The sequence below is a fragment of the Dermacentor andersoni genome, chromosome 3, assembly GCF_023375885.2.
Source record: "Dermacentor andersoni chromosome 3, qqDerAnde1_hic_scaffold, whole genome shotgun sequence".
In the NCBI taxonomy this organism is placed as follows: domain Eukaryota; kingdom Metazoa; phylum Arthropoda; class Arachnida; order Ixodida; family Ixodidae; genus Dermacentor; species Dermacentor andersoni.
The window spans coordinates 128,270,002-128,290,493 of record NC_092816.1 but is presented as its reverse complement, the minus strand read 5'-3'; the positions used below and the strand labels follow the sequence as shown (position 1 = coordinate 128,290,493).

General features: G+C 45.4%; 1 protein-coding gene across 1 annotated transcript in view; it reads right to left on the bottom strand.

Annotated features, from left to right (window-relative positions):
- Window positions 1-786: 786 nt before the first annotated feature.
- Window positions 787-20,492, bottom strand: part of LOC126525323 (monocarboxylate transporter 12-like) — a 36,661-nt gene continuing 16,955 nt past the window's right edge. The window contains exons 4-5 of the mRNA XM_072286756.1: window positions 18,001-18,825; window positions 787-991 (exon numbers count right to left, since the gene is read on the bottom strand). Coding sequence (XP_072142857.1) covers window positions 849-991; window positions 18,001-18,825 — 968 coding nt within the window. The 3' untranslated portion in view covers window positions 787-848. The remainder of the gene's footprint in view (window positions 992-18,000; window positions 18,826-20,492) is intronic.

The window sequence follows — 20,492 nt, the reverse complement described above, 5'->3', positions numbered from 1 at the left end:
GACCATCGGTTATCTTTCCTCCTCATTACATGTCCTGCCCATGCCCCTTTTCTTTTTCTTGATTTAAACTAAGATGTCATTAACTCGCGTTTGTTCCCTCACCCAATCTGCTCTTTTCTTATCCCTTAACGTTACGCCCATCATTTTTCTTTCCATGTCTCGTTGCGTCGTCCTCAATTTAAGTAGAACCCTTTTCGTAAGCCTCCAGGTTTCTGCCCCGTACGTGAGTACTGGTAAGATACAGCTGTTATATACTTTTCTCTTGAGGGATAATGGCGACCTGCTGGTGTTCAATAATAATATATCATGTTGGCTTCACGAAATTCTTTAGTACAGCTCATGAGCTTTACAATTGCCCACGAGCACTACGCTGCATTTATTTACTTTTACCTTGCCTAGCTTGTCATGTTTGATTTTTCTGTTTTTTTTTGACTGATTCTCCTCTTTCGTAACTCAAATTTCGAGAAATTCTGGTCTACCTTGTGTTAATGAAACTTCTCATGTTCTTCGATTATAAACAGGTAGGGAACGCCGTCACCAGCATACACATCAAGTTATCATTATTAAGCTGGAAGTTCTTATTATGCGAACTAATTAAAAATTTTGGTACCAACATGCTTCGACGCAATCGAACAAAATCGTATTAAATTGAAAGGGTACACTCCACAAATATATGTGCCTGCCAATGTTTGCTATAAGTTGTGGTTTTATCAATCGTGTTGCAGTCGAAAGCGAGAACATAAGTATATTCCACTCATAGGGATGATGATCGAAATGTAATATAGGTTTTATATGAATTGTTTCAACATACATCGCTTTGTTTATTACGTCATCGGACCATAGCGCATTTACGTAGTATCCGGCTGCCATTTGTGTGTTCTCTTCCTGTCGACCAAGGACACCAACGCCCATTGAATGGTGACGAAGAAGCTGAAGCTGCCAAGGACCCAGAACATCTCGTTGTATGAGCCTAGGTCATCTCTGAAGAACCCTGCAAAAAAAAAAAAGGTTGAAGTTTCCTTTATTGGCCTCCCTCAAAAAGTAAGCTATTTGGGAATAAAAGGCTATATCTAAGCCTCTCAAGGTTTCAAACATTTGTGAACATGAATGAAACGCATCATAGCACCGGCGAAGGAAAATTTAAGCACGCGTGAGGCTTATAGCAGGGCACATGCAAACAGCCCTTACTAGTCACGTACTCTCATGAGAGGCAGCTGAGCATCTTGCGCCGAATGTCTATGCAATAGTCATTTTGCTGTGCTGTACTGTCATACCAGACGGTGCTGTTGAATGCATGTTCTATCTCATCGGTCACGGTCGAAGAAACCAACAACACGCGTGTCAAGACAACAATTTACCGCAATGTTTATTGCGCTCGGTGTTTCATACCTAAACGAGGGAGAGGCGGTTAATGGAAACACAAGGAAAGGAAAGGCACGTGTAGTTCAAGCAGGCACAGATGACTTGTGCTAGTTGATCTCATGCGATGCTACGATACGATACACACGTCTTCCCATGATACGTACTTCCTTTTCTCTTAAGACGCTTAACACTATAGCTGAAAGAAACAACTAGATGCTTGTCCCACTAGTGCCCGTTCATATCTTATTCATTTGAATAAATGTTTTTACAGCGACTGTGGTGAATTTCGCGGAACAGGACTGCACTCATTCATCGTTGCCTCCATCTATTCGCCTGAACTGACAGCAAACTTCCTCATCGAGGTCACGTTGTCGTCGTCACCAGGCCACCTCCTCATTTGTTGCTTCTGCATTATTTTAGGTAGAAATAAAAAAAAAAACTTTGCGAGCAACCGCCACCACGGGAGATTCGAAACAATGCCGTTGCAGCAAAGTGCGCGCGGGATCCAGACGGGTTTCCCTCTGCACAATCGCTGCATTTCTTTTGCTGTGTTACGGAGGAGTAAACAATCTAAAAAAGTATGCAGATCCAACCAACATCTTGTATACTATGTGAAGCGAAGCTTTTTTATCGGAGATACTTATTTTAGGCTATATGCAAAAAAACTGCTTTGGTTATCTTTTAACTTTTGTTTTCAACTTGTGGCTCGATAATATATGTATGTTCAGTAACAATTCCAGGACACATTGGGTCACTTGGAAAGAGGAAGTGTTTAGTTTTGCAAAATAAATATATGGCTTTTTGTCTGGTTCATAGGAAGACTGCAGGGCGAGAAGCATGTCGATTTGAAATGTATGGTGTGGGCGACACCTTTTACATAATATGGGCCGTGAAACTTCGCATATCATAAAAGCGCCGTTTCATGCATTGAAGCACGAAAGTAACTGGAATGCCAATGCATTTCTTCGCAAAGTTCGGGAATTAATATCGCAATACTGGTGTCATCCTGCGAATTCGTTCCAAGTGAATCCGCCTTTCAAACTACCCGGCTATAATTTGTAAACTACAGTATGTGCCGTAAGGTAGTTAGTTAATATCTTAATTTGGTTGATTCGTTGATTATGCATTTCAATTTTTTTTTGCAATTAATGTTTGCCTTTGTGGGAAGACCAGCTCATGGACTAGAATCGAGCTGTGTCCGACAGGCAGTTAAAAAAATTTGAAAGTGTTTTCTGAAACACCCGGTATGCGCGACTAGGACGTGTTAGCGAACTTCGTCACGTTTTGCAGCATACCGAGGGCGTGCGAGACAGGCAAGAGGCCTTTTCTTTGCATCAAGTGGATTAGCCGAGAAAATCCGCTCCAGTTCCATGCGGTAGCTGCAAGCACTAATCGTTCACAAAACGACGGTATCTAGGGTAACAGCATCCTAGCCATGTGAACCCCGTGGCCACGTGAGGCGCAAACCCTGTGGCGGATACTCGACGAGTAAAAATCAATACTGGAGTGGGTCAAAATAAAGTAAACTACACAATTTGTTCAAAATACATTTCACAATACAATAACGTATCGGTGTACAGTCTTTTAGAGGTATCTGTGAGTGAAAAATATATGTTCAGGTTTTATGTAGGAAACACAGTGGGGCCCGCACATTACGAAGGATTGGCCAAGGGCGGGTACGCACCTAGCGCTGCATTCTTAATGGCTAAGTCAAATACTGGAAAGCAAATCAATAATCCATTGCATATAGTTGATCATTCCGTTGACAGATAGGTGGGCAGAGAGACGTCCGCGAGCGGACGTTATATGTGGAGCTTTTATGTACGTTGTTATGTTGTTGTTGCGCAGCACAGAGCTGCGCCTACTTGATGAGCACACAAGAATTATAAAGGCCCCTTTGGTGGTACTTGTATATAACCATAGTGTATACCTCCGCAGCATCCAGCACCCAAGAAGCCATGCCAAAACCGGTACTGTAGGCAAAAAAAAGCTACACTTTAGCTGCAAGAACATCGCAATAACTGCGAATACATACACTATCAAGTCAGGCAGGTACATGCAAGCGTCCAATAACGATATGGAGCCACCCGCAGATTTTTTAGATGCCTACAGATTGCGAATATTAGCAGAAGATTCCTGAAAGACATCCTTGAGATGGAGATTCCCGGAGTTCAGTTGAATTAAAAATTTTCGAAAGGTACTTTTAGTTTTTGTGTGTTCGACATTGTTCTATTTATTTATTCCCTGATGCAGTAATTTGTACTTATTGTCTTTCCTTGTGTTCTATATTTTCAGTCAAGCGAAACAGGATATGTAGCGGGCGCTGGCAAACTGTGACAGCCACTATCCTGTTTGTTTTACATGAATAATAAAAAAAAACTGGTCCGTCTTTAGATGGGGGTGAATTACTAAAAGGCTCGTGTGCCATGCCTTGAGTACACGTTCAAGAACACCAGGTGCTCAAAATTAATCTGAAGTCTCCCACGGCGACATGCCTCATTATCATATCGCGCCTATGATACATAACAGCAGGTAGCCAATATATTACTTTTTACATTTTCAATGAGAGCAAAAGACTTAAATCTGCCGGCGTTTGTTGGCCGGAAATGTAGCTAACTAGAGCCCTATTGCTCAAGAAAGTTTTTTTTTTTCAGTGATAGGTATTGACGAGTACCAATGTTTTTGGGATATTGAGTAATATTAAGAAATCATGTGTGGCAGATAGTGCGATCGTATTCTTTGAGTTCGGTCACCCAAACAGGCCGAGATTATTTGTGCGGGAAATGGAAATGCATATCTGAATTATTAACAAGCATTCACAAATTAGGCTTCTAAATTATTATTTTACAGTGCATATTGCAAGTTACAAATTGTAGTCTTGGAGTTCGCAAGGTAGATTCAATTGTAATGAATTCTGAGGATGCCACCAATTTTGAAATATTAACTATCGAAATTTACGAAGAAATACATTGGCGGTCCAGCTACTTTTGTGTTTTAGTGCAAAACGACGTCTTATAGTAATAGAAACGACACTGCATTTTTTACAGGAAATTGGATGATGGATATCTCAAAAATAATGTCATCCACAGAATTATTTTCTAGTTGATATGCCTTGACGATGTCTAGTTGATATGCGTTGACGATGATATGCCTAGGACGAAGCAGACCCCGCGCGTTGAGGACGGTGAGTCTTCACGGCCTCGACGGCCAGGCGGATTGCTCGACGCTGATCGTCTTCAGCCTCGCTCTAGAGCAAGGCCTCCCAGGCTTCTCTATTGTCAATGTCTTCCTTGGCCCCTGAGAAGCCAGCACATTCCCATATTATATAGTCTAGCGTAACTTTTTGCTTACAAATTTTGCAGAGGGCGTCGTTATATTCCTTCGTCTGTGTTATGTAGATCCAATATGGTGATGTATAATTGCTTCCCTGGAGGCGCCGCCAAATGCGAGCGTCCTCCTGAGAGAGAGACCGATGCGGAGGCGGAAAAATTCTTCTTTCCGCTTTGTAATGATCAACAATTTTCCTGTACGTAATAATGCTATCTTTTATCCCTGGAAATGGCTGCTGTAGAGTTTCCCGGTGGCAGAATGCTCGGGCGAGCTCGTGAGCGGCTGCATTTCCTGGGATTTCTTCATGGGACGGAACCCAAATAAAAGTTATGTCCCTCCTAGGAGGGTTTTTAGTAGAATTTGAAGGGCCTCTTCCGAAATTCTGCTCCGGTGCGCGAGACTCAGTCACCGAGTTCAAAGTGGTTTTACAGCGAAATTAAAATTTCGGATTAGCTATCCGAAATTTTAACTTCGCTGTAAAACCAGTTTGAGCTCGGTGACTTGAGTCTGACGCACCGGAGCTGAATTTAAGGCGCGAAATTGAAACAATAAAACCTTGTTACTCATTTTTTCGCTATTAATAAGCAATGTAGTGTAAGAAAGTTAACATAAACAACTGTTTAAGGGATAGTTTATCAGTCTAGTTGAATTAGCGTTTGTCTGTACTGTCTCTTTCGGATGACGTCGTCCTTTCCTGTTTTATATCACCGTGTAAATGGCATAACAAGCTTTTCGCTTTCTCCTACCACAAAAAATAACAATATTTTTATTGCAATAGAAAAAGCAGTATTTTCGAAGTCCTAATAAATTTTCTTTACGTTCCGGATATCTGACAACCCCTTAGTTGGTCTTGTGAAGATGTAAGGTCGTTGTGAATGTTCGCCTTGGTTAAACTCATGTGTGCATTCTTTTTTTTTTGTTGTTGTTGAAGTGCGTGCTCGTTGGACTTCGCTAGGGTCCACTCTGTGTATGTGCATTTGTTGCATTGCAATGTTGTGCTGTTGGCTCGCACCCGGGCCGCTTCCAGAAAGCGCCTGCTTTGGGACGGCGGTGGCCGGGCGCTGTTCGGCGAAAAAGGGAGCGGCAGGGGTTCTCGCGCACTGGTTCTGCGAGCGCCATTGAACGCGCAGCGAGCCGCTGTAGCGGCATCTGGAGAAGGGTGTCTTTGGGGAGTGTTTGCGTCGGGCAGAGACGCCGCGGGCGGCCCGGGTGGTTCGAGCGGTGGCAACCGCTGGTGCGAGTTACACAGTCGGGACACACGGTCCCGTGGCTGAGGGTGAGAATCGGCGCGGCTGAGCGGGCAGTGTGGTCTGAGACTTGAGAGACAACGGACCGATCTCGTCAAGTGCCCTATAGCAGCGACGGACTGCTCCGAGGCCCTTGCTCAGCCACATTCGTAAATATGAACCTGTCTTCCTTGTTTAGTATATACTGAGGGGTTCCAGTGTGGTTTGATACTTGAGAGACAACAGACCGATCTCGTCAAGTGCCCGATCGGAGCGACGGGCTGCTCCGAGGCCTTTGCTCAGTCGCATTCGTAAGTATGAACCCGTTTTCCTTGTTTACTGTATACCCAGTGTAACAGCTAATGTCTGTCTGTAAATAAATTCAGTTCAAATTATTGACATCCAGCATCTTCAGTCCCGGAATACCGAAGCGGAGAACAGTGCAGCGGCTTAGGAATAGCCGAGAACGAACTAAAACACCAAGAAAGAAGAACCCAGCGGAAGAAGAGAGGAGAAAAACCTTACTGAAGAGGACTACGCATTCGGAGCTATCTAGTTACCGTGACACAAATGGTAAAATAGGCTAAGCTGGATCGATATGTTACACGTTTGCAATGGAAAAAAAGGTATTCTTACAGGGAGAGCAGGCTTTTCTAACAGAAAAGAAACGAAAAAAACAAAACGCCGATGGCACCGCCATCTTCAAGGTCTCGCAGTATTTCGTCGAGTCGTCAAGAATGTCAGCAGTGTCTACACGCGCCTAGCTAACTTGTTATCGGCAAAGCTGGAATACGTTTTTCCTCCAGAGGAAACGAAAACTGAACTTAGCAAGTTTCAGAGACTTTCCAAGAGCCATTGCGGCCCCAATACTAGAAAAATGCTTTCTCATCTCTGGTGTAACACTGAAGTAATGGCGCCAGGATTTCGGGGCTAAATTAAGAAAAATGGAATTTTAACCTTCATTTCCTTCACATAAACTATTACCACGTCAGTAATAAAGTGGATTAATGAAAGAGTACTTGGTATTCTGTGGGAGCAGTCACTGGGAATATAGCCAGTTATCTCCCCGCAATACAAAAGTAATTTGCTGTTGACACTATATTAAAAAGAGGAAACAGAAAAGAAGTCAAAGTGAAAAGGGGTAGAAAAAACTGAGAGTGGGGAAGAGGTATTCGGTCTTACGTACAAGAACGAATCCACAGTTTTTGGGCAGTTGAGGCTAAAGAAATAATATTTTATTAAAAATTGTGCATCTATCTGTTTATCATCTACGCTGATAAACAGAGATAAGGTGCCTCAGGAAGGACTGCTTTTTTGATGCACCTTATCCCTATTTATAACTTTCATACCGCGTGTGCTAACCCAGCTGTCAGACCCCTTTTTGAATTTATAATGAAGGGGAAAATAAGAGGAGAATGAACCCTTGCGCCGAGCGAGCGGAAGTTGCTCGTGAAACGGTGGAGTGAGGAGAAACGGAATATGGGCGGGAGTAAGGTTGAGGTGTTTTTTTACTGCTGATGGGTAATAAGCAGGCCTGGCACAAGCGGAAACGTATTAAATATGCAAGTATTGGCTCACAACACCGGTGGGTCCATGTTCCCACTAAGCAGGACATAATAAAATCTGCCATTGGAACACTTGCAAAGCGAAAACGGAAATGTGGAAAAACACAGAAGAAAAGGAAAAAAGGAATATGCTGGAAGAAAGTGAACTATTGAAGGCGCACTTGGTTGAGTGTAAAAATATAGATGCACGATTTTTATTATAATATTATTTCTTTAGCCTCAACTGCCAAAACACTGTGGATTCGTTCTTGTACGTAGGACCGAATACGTGTTCCCCACTCTCAGTTTTTTCTACCCCTTTTCACTTTGACTTCTTTTCTGTTTCCTCTTTTTAATATAGTGTCAACAGCAAATTACTTTTGTATTGCGGGGAGATAACTGGCTATATTCCCAGTGACTGCTCCTACGTAAGATCAGAGAACTCAATAATATATGCTTCTAGGCTAGTGATGCCTGTGTTTCGATTCAAGTTTCGGCAATATAAAAAAATGCACTTGCCCATGCCAGTGCTCTCGTCAGGCACGTACCCAGGATTTTTTTTTCGGGGGGGGGGGGGGCACCACCTCCATCATCATCATCATCATCATCATCATCATCATCATCATTCATCGTCCTGTTTCATGCCCACTGCAGGGCGACGTCCTCTCCCTGCGACCTGTAATTACCCCTGTCCTGCGCCAACCGATTCCAACTAGCGCCCGCGAATTTCCTAATTTCATCGCGCCACCTAGTGTTTTGTCGGCCTCGATTGCGTTTTCCTTCTCTTGGTACCCATTCTGTAACTCTAATGGTCCAACGGTTATCTAACCGGCTCATTACATGACCGGCCCAGCTACATTTTTTCTTCTTGATGTCAATTAGAATATCATCTATACCTGTTCGCTCTCTGATCTAAACCGCTCTCTTTCTCTCTCTTAACGTTATGCCTAGCAATCTTCGTTCAATCGCTCTTTGCGCGGTCCTTAACTTGCTCTCAAGTCCCTGCCCCATATGTCAGCGCTGGCAAAATGCACTGATTGCACACCTTACTTTTCAATAATAATGGTAAGCTTCCAGTCAGGAGCTGGCAATGTCTGCCGTATGCGATCCAACCTATTTTTATTCTTCTGTGAATTTCCTTCTCATGATCAGGGATCCCTGTGATTAATTGACCTAGGTAACCGTACTCCTTCACAGTCTCTAGTGGCCGACTGGCGATCCTGATCTCTTGTTCCTTTGCCCGACTGTTTGTCATTATCTTCATCTTCTGCATATTAATATTCAACCCCACTTTTACACTCTCTCTTTTAAGGCCTCCAATCATTTGTTGTAACTCGTCTGCATTGTTGTTGAATAGAACAATGTCATCGACAAACCGAAGGTTGCTGAGCTATTTGCCGTCGATCTTTACTCCTAAGCCTTTTCAGTTTAATAGCTTGAATTATTCTAAGTACTGAGTGAATAGCTTTGGAGAAATTGTGTCTCCCTGTCTGACCCCTTTCTCTGTAGGTATATCCCTGCTTTTCTTGTGTAGAATTAAGGTAGCTGTAGAACCTCTGTAGATATTCTTACGCGAAGGACGAGTCAGTAAGACGAGAAACTATTTACAGATTATATTTACAACAACGGTTGCAGCGCTCACCGGTTAGATTCACAGCGCGAGCACAGTTCGTTCTTCCTCCTCTTTTCTGGAGTGATGGCGCCCACGCGCCTCGTTCAAACAAACAAATACCACACGCATGTAGCAATAGTTTCCAAGCTTTTTACGTAAGCGTTCTGTACTCCTGGATTACGTAGTGCCTCTATGACTGCTGGTATCTCTACTGAATCAAATGCCTTTTCGTAATCTATCTAAGCCACATAGAGAGGCTTATTGTACTCTGCGGATTTCGCGATAAGCTGATTGATGACATGGATGTGATCCATTGTAAGGTATCTCTTCCTGAAGCCAGCCTGTTCCCTTGGTTGACAAAATCCAGTGTTGCCCTTATTCTATTGGAGATTATTTTGGTAAAAATTTTATATAATACTGGGTGCAAGCTAATGGTCCTATAATTTTTCAATTCTTTAACGTCTCCTTTTTTGTGGATTAGTATAATGTCTGCATTCTTCCAGTTTTCTGGGACCCTTGCAGTCGATAGACACTTCGTATAAGGAGCCGCCAGTTTTCCAAGCATTATGTCTCCTCCATCTTTGATTAAATCGACTTTTATTCCACCTTCGCCTCCCGCTCTTCATCGTTTCATGTCTTGCAGGGCCCTTCTGACCTCATCGCTAGTTATAGGAGAGTTTCTGTATCCTGTTCATTACTATTTCTAAGTCAGGTATCGTGACTCCTCTGGGTACTGTATACAGGTCAGCTTAGAATTTTTCCGCTGCTTTTACTATATCTTCGAGATTATGATGACATTATCCTTCTTATCTTTTAGTGCATACATCAAGGTTTGTCCTATGCCAGGTTTCTTTTTTACTGATTTCAGGCTGCGTTCATTTTTTACGGCTTCTTCAGTCTTTCTCGTATTATAGCTTCGAATATCAGTTATTTTCGCCTTGTTGATCAGTTTTGAGAGTTCCGCGAATTGCGTAACGCTGTGCGGCCGCCAGTCCCATACAACCGCGTAGAGCGCAGGACACTGGGATTCTAGACGCACTGCGCCCACCGCAAAAGATTAGAAAAACACCCACATAAGCACAGCAGAGAAGTGGCTACGTGAGGCGGTTCGACTGATAACTGTAGAAGCGTCATTCAAAACAAGTAATTGTTCTCCACTTCCGGTGGCGTTTTCTCTACTTCCTTTTTTAAATAAAAAGATGTTGATCCATAAATATTCTCGTAAACAACGGTTAACATTTTTATTGTTCGCTTTTCCTTGCAATTTGGTTGTTGCCTTGGCTCTCTCCCTTAGTAGATCGCTTAATTTCTCAACTCCTTGCGATTTTTGTTTCCAGTTGCCAATTTTGCACGAAAAGTGCTATACAATTAGGGAAAAACAGACGAGGTAACGGGCGACAGTCATCTTGCTTATGGGTTTAAGGGTTATTGCAGGGTTTCAGGATGGACGCTCTTTCACATTATCTTTTTTCCGACCTTATCTAATCCATGTCACGTGTATATGGTTCCGGGCATCTGCCAGCGTCGCGGCGAGCCGCAACTCAAGGAAATAATGAAGCAAAGAAACAAGTTAAACGCAATGGGCGTTTTCTCCGGCAGCAACTCGTTCCATGAGAGTACAGACCAGCTGAGTAACAGCCGCATCCCTCTCCTGGTCCCAGGATCAGCCTAAACAAAGAAGGTGCAACTAACAAAAGCAACAGCTATGCGCGTGATGGTTGAACAGATGGTGACAACTGAACGCATCTCGAGTTAATCGCGCGGGTGCGGAATCTATGAGAAATCTGTCCTTCACATTACAAGAGATGCCGATAACTACCGCCATCTAAAAGGAGTGAAAAAGGCAGCATAATGCTGACTGATGATTAGCTGCCAAGTCTCAACATTGATCTGGTGGCGCTTTAGGAATGTGTGAGGACTGGTGGCGTGGGTGGGGAGGGGGGGGGGGTATGTCACTTGATTTCGGGGGGGGGGGGGGGCCCGGGCCCCCCCGCCCCCCCCCCCCCCCTGGGTACGTGCCTGGCTCTCGTGCTTATCCTTTTCCTGCTCAGTGATTTTCTTAAAGAAAATGCGTGTTTAGTCGGTTTTCGTTTATGTGAACCCCGCACCTTAACGAACAGCAGTGACTGGCCTTACCTGGCCTCTCTAAAATAACTAAACATCTTCCGTTATATATCCCCTCAGCTTCTCCCGTTCTCCTTCTCAGATTTACTGAATAAACCGAATGCCGCTTACTCCGGCGCACTAGCTCATTTTCCTCGTCGTTGCATATTGAGGGGGGCTTGGTAGGGCCAGCTACATGAATGTCTAACATACATACATACATACATACATACATACATACATACATGTATGTATGTATGTATGTATGTATGTATGTATGTATGTATGTATGTATGGATGGATGGATGGATGGATGGATGGATGGATGGATGGATGGATGGATGGATGGATGGATGGATGGATGGATGGATGGATGGATGGATGGATTGATGGATGGATGGATGGATGGATGGTTGGATGTTTGTATATAACAGGCGTGTTCGTCTCACCAACGTGGGCACGGCGTCTGGAAAACGGCCACTAACACAAGGTAGCCACAGCCCGAAAAACCGACGAAGCAAGACACACACGAACGTCAACTTATTCCTCCGTGCAGGCACAGAACTCGCACCGAAGTGCTCCGGTACAACACTCCCCGGGTAGAAAGGGGCCAACCTGGCGACCTAGGCAGAAATCAGCACAGGCACGGTTTAGGCCGTGCGACTTGAACTGTTTCGCGCCCTCGGAAACAATAGTCGCGAGCTGGCTCGACCGGCTCGATGATATAGTTCACGGGCGACGTTTGCTCTAGGACTCTGTAAGGACCGTCGTACTTGTATGCGAGTTTGGTACAAAGGCCAAGAGTGGTGGTTGGAACCCATAGCCAAACCGGGGGAGTTCCGTGGGAATAGCGGGCAGTAGATGCAGAGGCGTCATGGCAAAATTTTTGACAACACTGGTCTTGCGTGGTAAACAAACCTGCCAGTTGACGGCATTCTTCTGCATAAGCGGCCGATTCAGAAATAGGTTTCGCTTCAGAAACGTCAGTTCGCTATGGCAGAATTGTATCTAAGGAGTATGACGGTTCACGTCCATAGAGAAGAAAGGAAGCTGAGGAACCGGTGGTAGCTTGGGCGACAGAGTTATAAGCGTAGGTTATGGATGAAAGTACCCGGTGCCCATTCGTGGCATGGTCGGACACGTATATCAACCTCTCGGCAAGGGTACAATTGAAACGTTCCGCCATGCCGTTAGCTTGAGGATGGTAGGTTGAGGTGGTGCGATGCACATTCTGGCATTCCTTTAAAAGGGCTTCGATGACGTTTGACAGAAACACGCGGCCACGGCCGCTCAGTTTTTCACGTGATGAACCATGTCGCAGAATGACGTGATGAAGAAGGAAGTAAGCAACGTCTTTCGTGGGGCGATTGACAGACCAGATCTTTCAGCGTACCGTGTGAGGTGGTCAACGGCGACAGTGACATACCTGTTGCCGTCAGGAGTGTGCGGCAGGTGACCGAAAAGATCAACTCGAACACAGTGGAAAGGTCGGGGAGGGCGTGGCAATGGCGATAGAGGACCGGCGGTGCTGTGAGGAGGTGTCTTGGGGCGCTGACACGTAGGGCATGACCGAACATACTGGCGAACGTAGTGATACATGCCGCGCCAGTAGTACCGCAGGCGAAGACCGGAGTACGTTTTGAATGTGCCAGCATGACCACATTGTGCGTCATCATGCAAAACGCTGCAAAAGGAATAACAAGGAGCCACCTACGGCCATCGCTTAAGTAATTGCGACGGTACAAGAAGGCATATTTAGCGCCAGCAAACAAGGACGGAAGGGAGACGACAACACAATGCGCTAACTTCAACAACTTGATTTTCAGGAAGTACACCTATATAAACCATGCACAGTGGCGCCACCTCATCCAAATCTTATAGACCGGCTGTGCGCCGGTCTATGAATCCTGTCGGGTTCTTGCAAAGCACAAAGATAAAGATGTGCGAGAGATCATTGAAGCGCAGGCTATCTGGCGGAATAGAGACACGTGTGTTAGTGCCCCTTCAATCGACCTGTTAGATAAGGAGACGGCTTTTTTGGATGGATAAGATTTGGATGAGGTGGCGCCACTGTGCATGGTTTATATAGGTGTACTTCCTGAAAATCAAGTTGTTGAAGTTAGCGCATTGTGTTGTCGTCTCCCTTCCGTCCTTGTTTGCTGGCGCTAAATATGATTTCAATTTACCAACACGCCCAACAAATGGCAATGGTACAAGAAGCCTGCGCGAACGGCAAAGTGCGGAGCTTGACGACGAAGGGTGCGTGAGGGCGAGTCAGGCGAAGATCGAGATATATATCCAGGGATCTTTGCGCTGTTCCGCCGGCATATCGGTGATGGTAAGAGATGACGGATCGCAGGTCACAGTTGTTGAGCAGACAAAATCAGAAGGCAGCGGCGAAACGGAGAGGGCGTCAGCGTCCGAGTGTTTTTGTCCCGAGGGATAAAAGACACGAATATCATACTCTTGATGGCGTAAAGCCCAGCGAGCAAGGCGTCCGGTGGGATGTTTCAACGACGATAAACAACACAAGGCATGGTGGTCGGTGACAACGTCAAACTGACGGCCATAAAGGTAAGTACGAAATTTACCGATTGCCCAAACAATGGCTAAATATTCCTTTTCCGTTAAGGAGTAATTTGACTGCCTTTGTTAGTGTACGGCTGGCATATGCCACAACGTACTCGTCAAAGCCATGATTGCGTTTAGCGAGTATGGCACCAAGTCCGATACCGCTAGCGACCGTCTGTATCTCAGTAGGGGAGGCAGGAGCAAAGTAACCCAGTGTTGCAGGGGATGTGGGGAGTCGGCGAAGCGTTGTAAATGACTTATCACACTCGGAATTCTTAGTCGAGATTTCAGTGCTGCGGGAAAGAAGCTGTGTCAAGGGGGCGATAATGGAGGTGAAATTGCGGATGAAACGCCGGCAATACGAGTCCAAGCCGCTGAAGCTACGGAGCTCCTTTAGAGTGCAGGGCGTGAGGTAGTCAGCAACTCCACGAAGCTTCGCAGGATCCGGTAAGATGCCTTCTTTCGAGACTACGTGGCCTAACATTTCTGGTTTTCGGGCGCCAAAATGACTTTTTTGCAAGTCTAGCTAGAAGCCTGCGGCAGTGAGACAATCGAGAACTTGTTCGAAGCGTGTAATGTGAGAGGAAAAATCTGCAGGAATTACTAATATATGGTCTACTTAGCACGGAGAGGCCTGCCATTTTAATCCTCTAGGAGTAGAGTCCATCAACCTCTCGAAAGTTGCAGGCGCGTTGCAAAGGCTGAAAGGCATCACATTAAATATATATAAACCGTCAAGAATGATAAAAGCCGTTATTGGGCGGTCGCATTCAGCCATGGGCACTTGTCAGTAGGTGGAGCGCAGATCCAGCGACGAGAAATATTCGGCTCCTTGAAGGCAATCCAGTACGCCGTCAATACGTGGTAGCGGATACACATCATTGGGCTTAATATTGTTTGGTCAGCAGTAATCGACGCAAAACATGATCGAACCATCTTTTTTACGCACCAATCGAGGTCAAAGTGTCCTAGAGTAGACGTCGGTGGTGTGGAATCCGTACCATGAAAAAATCGTCGATCAAGTGGAGCATATCCAACGTCATGATGCCAGGTTCATCTCATCTGATTATCGAAAACGTTCTTCTGTTACTGATATGCCAAGGCAACATAAGTTATAGCCGCTCCAGTTACGCAGGCAGATCGCCAGGTTAACGTTCTTGTACTTGCTTTATCACAACAAAACATGATTGCCACGTGAATCATACTTTCTGAGCCACAAATATTATCAAGATTGAACCACACAAAAGTGATAAGGCCATATTATGCCAGAACTAAACAATTCCAAAATTCATTTTACCCTACGCAATCGAACAATAGAACCACCTGCCTGATTGTGTTATTGACTGTATTAATGTTAATAACTTTGAGCGTTCTTTCCAAGCTCGCCTTTTGTAACCTTCTCCTGCTTGGGCAGTACTGCTGCTAGTAGTATTTGTACATAAATAAGTAAATAAGACGTGCAAGACGTTCTAGTAGCTGAACGACTTGGCTGCCCTGCGCTTCAGTGAGGGCGTTATCTATGCTGCGCAAGAAGATCTCTTGGTCACGTTCGACGGGTGCGGTGGCAGAAGTGACTGCATCCAGAGGCAGTAGTGCCACATGAGACGATGCCTGAGAGCCGAAAATGGCGTTAAATGTGTCCAGATGGTCGAGACATTTGCCGTGTAATAAAGTTGAAGGGCAGGGAAAGGGATTGAAAGCGTAAACTGCACCGCAATCATCAGCGAATTCGACGACAGCAAACGGAAGTACGAGGTTCCTGCGAGGGGCACAATCTTCAAAGAGCGTAAAAATTCACTTGAATCGGTGATAGAGCGGCCGCGTGTGGACACTAAGGTTGCCGAGAACGTAGAAATGACGACGTCGGAAGCGACGGTCACTTTAGGTGACGGGTACGTGGGGTCTGCAATTATCGTACTGAACGGATACAGGGCTAGTTGTGCGCGAGCACAGTCGAATACAGCATGATGTTCAGAAAAGAAGTCCCAGCCTAGGATAACACCATGCGACGCACGCGTAAGGACGACAAATTCGACGACCTACGGCTCGTCTTCGCTCAAAACACGAGTGGTGCACGCGGCCAAAGGCTTAACGTGCTGCGAGCTCGCCGTCCGTAAGAACAGGTCAGGAAGCGGTATTGTCACTTTTTAAAGTTTGCGGCACAGTAGTTCACCTATCCCAAAAGCGGCAGCTCGATGTGTCGACAAGACCTTTGGTCGCGACACCATCTATAAACACTGAGAGTTCAATAGGGGAAAAGTACGAGGCCTTGAAGATTTCGACGTCAGCGAAATTCTTGCCTCAGGAACTGCGGCTGTTAGTTTTCCCTCGGCGGAGAATAGGACCACCGAAGCATGGGGGACATGGAGCGGCGGCTAGGTGAAGGCCGCTGACGTGAGATGAAGGTGGCGCGACGTGAATAAGAGTCCGAAGCGGTCACCGTCAGCATCGGATTATGGTCGATGAGATGTGTATTCAAAGCGGGGCGCGACGTCACCAAAAATACCCTACACGGCCGCGACAGTGGCGCCCAACATGCCGAGCGATACCGCAGGCGTAGCAGATGGGACGGTTATCCAGAGTACGCCATGGGTTGTGAGAGGGTCTGGCAGGGGGGTACCTGATACGTGAACCGGGCGTATGGGACGTGGCAGAGAATAGACGCGAATGAACGGGCCGCTTAGCGCTGGCGCTGGTCGCGCGTATGAGTGAGTAACGGCTTCAGCGTAAGAGGAGCTGGCACACATATTCCGTGCTGGCACAGAACTGGCGCCGAAGTGCTGAGGTACAATATATATATAGCTAGAGCTAGAGCTATATGAAAAAGCTGATAAGGAAATCTATTGCCACCCTGAGGAAGAAAAGTCACCTTCTCAAAACGGTACCTTAAGCGCTATTCTTGGTTCTACCACTGTTATACATTTTAGCCCTCCATCCTCCTGGGAACCTCTCGTATTAAATCGCATACTGTAAATACAACCGCATACCGAGCAGCATTCAATAAAACCCTTATTTTTTCCATTCGTTCCGAAACTGCTGTAGCTTCTTAATATTTTCAAATGCAACGTAGCCATACGAACACACGATCTGGCTATTAGCGCACTGTCCGTTTTTCTGTCGTTTTCCTAATATTGTTGTTTTCCTAATATTCTCAGCTTGAGCTCTCTTATCTTATTATCTGTCTTCATTTTCGCTGATTCAGTCGAAGTTTTCGAGTGATTTTATGTGTGTTTTAATGCATTGGTCCAATGAAAATTTTAAAACGTTAAAAACACTTAGCCTACCCGTTTAGTTTTCCGGTAGGTTCTTGGAATATACGTCGGTCGCATTCCAACAAGATTTCACTGGTCACTTAGGCAGCTGGCAATACAAACTGATCTTATCGAATTTGCATTCGAGTATATATTTATGAAAGCAACTTACAGGCGCACAGATAACAGACGCCTGTGCAACAACAAGAAACATACAAACGCTGAATATCATTCAAATCTGAGAGTAGAGAAAAATGAGGTCTCCGCACGATGTAGAGAATGCTCCGCACGATGTCGAGAACGCTGCGCCAACTTATCAACCATCGACACATCTGTTCCCTCTAGGCATATATTAGTTATAACACGAAAAATATTTCCGAGGGATAATTCAAGGCTGAAAAAATGTATCTGATTGTACTATGCTGTTCGGCATGGTGCTAGACCACCAGATTCACGCAGTCACTGAACGCGTCTATATAAACGTTTAGTGCCTTAAAGACTGGGAATTCTTTAGGGACAGTGCAACAACCGATTATTTGTGCACGTTGACATTTCTGATTCAGCAAATCAATGGTCGTTTTACTCCACAGCTAGTGACCGCAATAGACAGGTACTTTCCAAGCTACTCCCGGATGCGCCATTTAACAAGGTTGATGTAACTTGATCGAATAGTTAACGCAGAAAGTTGGAATAGTTGCTCTTGATGGAGTTGCTGTGACATACTTACTAGCGCGAGCAAGGCAAACGGAAAAAGGTGGGACAGGAAAGAGCGCTGTATCCTGTCCCATCCTTCTTACGCTTCTCATTTTGTCGTCACAGTACTTGATACAAAGTTTTTGTGAAAGGTTTCCCTTCAACCAGTAATTATTTCGGTGCGCGGCGGGGTATTGCCTGCAGTCTGAACATACAACTCCTTCGATTTTTTATCTTCACTTTTTACCTAGATTTCACCAGCTCTGCACTGTACACGTAAGCATGAAGCCATGAAATACATCACTCACCTACGAACGGGGCCTTTCCTAAGAGTGCTGGTCCACAAAGAGCGCCGACGACGCTAAAGCCCAGGGCAAGTTTTTCGATCCCCAAATACTGCGCCATCAGAACGCTCTGCATGGTAATGGCACAGCCGAGGAATAGGGCGACGCCAAGGCACCCCGTGAGCAGAGCCCAATAGGACTCGCAGAATGGCAATGACACAGTGCACGCGCCCAGGAGAAAATAATTTGCAGTCATTAACGTCGACCGCTGCAGCATCCCGCGGTCGGCCAAAATAGGGACGAAAAGCCTCCCCACGACATCCGTGACAGATGTGTACGTGATGAAAGACACAGCGTCCTTGAGGGACACCCCCTTGTCCATAGCGAAGTCCACGATCGTGGAGAAGAAGATGTCGTAGTTGTAGCAGAACACTAGCCACGTGACGACAAGCACGTACGTTATGGCGCACTTGAGCACTCCGCGAAGGTTTAGCAGCACGGCCTTGATGGTGGATGCCTTTGATGACCCGTTCTTTGAGTTCGCTGCGATGGTTGATGGCCGCCGTGTGGCCTCCACGCCCTTTCTCCTCTTGATTCTGTCATTCCGGATCCACGGCGGTTCTCGAAAGGCGAGACTCACGGCTATCATGTTCATCAGGACAGCACCAAAAAGCAGCAGGCTTCCTCGGAAGCCGTAGGTGTCGCTAAAATAAAGCAGCAGACGGGGGAAGATCAGAGCAGAGGCGGTGGAGCCGGTGTACATGATACCGTTGGCAGCACCCCGGTGCCGCTCAAAGTACATGCTGATGAGGACTTGCAGCATGCATATCACGATGCCAAGGCCCACACCTGCACGTAGCGCATGCAAAACGACGTCACGATGCCAAAGACAGATCAGCGCGTTTTAATGTGCATAGAAAGGGCGTATTTGTTCCATTTATCTGAACGTGCAATCACTACAACATTAGACATAGCAGTGCTGAACAGAAGTAGTAAATGATTTTATTATTACACCTACAGAGCTGCACTTTGGGACATTATTACAACAAAAATAAGGAATCCTCAATTGAATACATTAACGGAATGAAAAATAGCGGTAGCGTGCAACACAATAACAAGCGTTAGCACACAATAAAAAGTGTAACACAAATATCACTTCAATACAATAAAACAATCCAAATGTTTATTGTTATCTTTTTTTTTTGAAGCGTGGGGAACCCGGTAGAGAATAAATTTCTATATTCAGCATTCGCAACTTGAGCAGGAAAACTACTCTAGTTGTGCATGGTCGACGAATAAAAGAAGTCCTTGAAGTATTTCCTTGTCAACTGTGATTTCCTGACATGTTTAATGTTTATTAATGGTAATCCGTGTCATTTTATTCACTACTATGGATACCAATGTTTACCAGTACCAAGCTCTTCATTACACTCTAACAAACTTCCTTTCTTCTCTTACTAAAATGACACAGATTTCCTTCATTATAAGTTCGGAATACAGTCACGCCTTCCGTAGGGCGAAGGAAAAAAATGGCGTAGCGCCCGTCTCTGTACCTACCGCACGCAGCTGGCTCCTCGGTGGCTGTCACTTGATTTGCAATGCCTCTGCGACTTCTCCCAAGCAAGTCTCTTGGCGTATCCGGTTGAGTCAGCGGTTGCGCGTTTGAGAAAATTTCTTTCAGGTATTGCTTTGCCACGGCTGAGACATAAAATAATATCCTGCGCTTCTTTCCTGACCATACAAAACGCGGAAGAAGTTAGCGATTTGAGGGGAGTAGGTAAGCTGCAAACTATATGTGTCAGTACATCTGGCTTCACGCAAGCGTTCAAATAGGAGCCATTCAGGAGTGAATCTTTGAGTGCCGTTCTGAATGCATCCTTTTTAATAATGAGAGCAGATGAGCAGGCCTTGCTAGGTTCAGAGATGGGAGTTGAATTCGCCTAGTGAAATAGTAATTGGTCCTAGCGTCTGCGTGACATTGCAACTACCTGAAAGTTTCTGTTAGATACACGTAACGTTCGATGTGGTAGATGATTAAGCCGCCTGCATAGGGCAGAGTTTGGGCATTCCTGATTAGCTGAGCAGTGATAGCTGAACTCGCTATACAGTTTGTAAATCCCGTGAACCTCAAGGTCTATCGTGTCCGTAGCGCCACGCACAATTGGGTGTGTTAAATTTGTATGTTTGTGTGTTAAATTCTTTTAGCTGCCCGAGTCCCTCGACGAGTTCTTCCAAGTGGCTGCACTGACGGACATAGTTCGTTCTGTATATTGCGCACACGATATATGAAGCCCAGGCTTTCAGCTGCTGCACCACTCAAACTGGCAGGGACGAATGAACAAAAGTGAGTCGTCATACCGGCCCTGCAAAAGTGGTTGTCCAGCGAAACTGTTGCACTACCATCACTACAACTTCTGAGGGGGGTATGCGATGCTTTATTGATGGTTCAGATGCTTGATTTAGGCATGTTTTTTATTAATACGTATGTTATTCTGTATGTTGTGTGGGCGATTTCA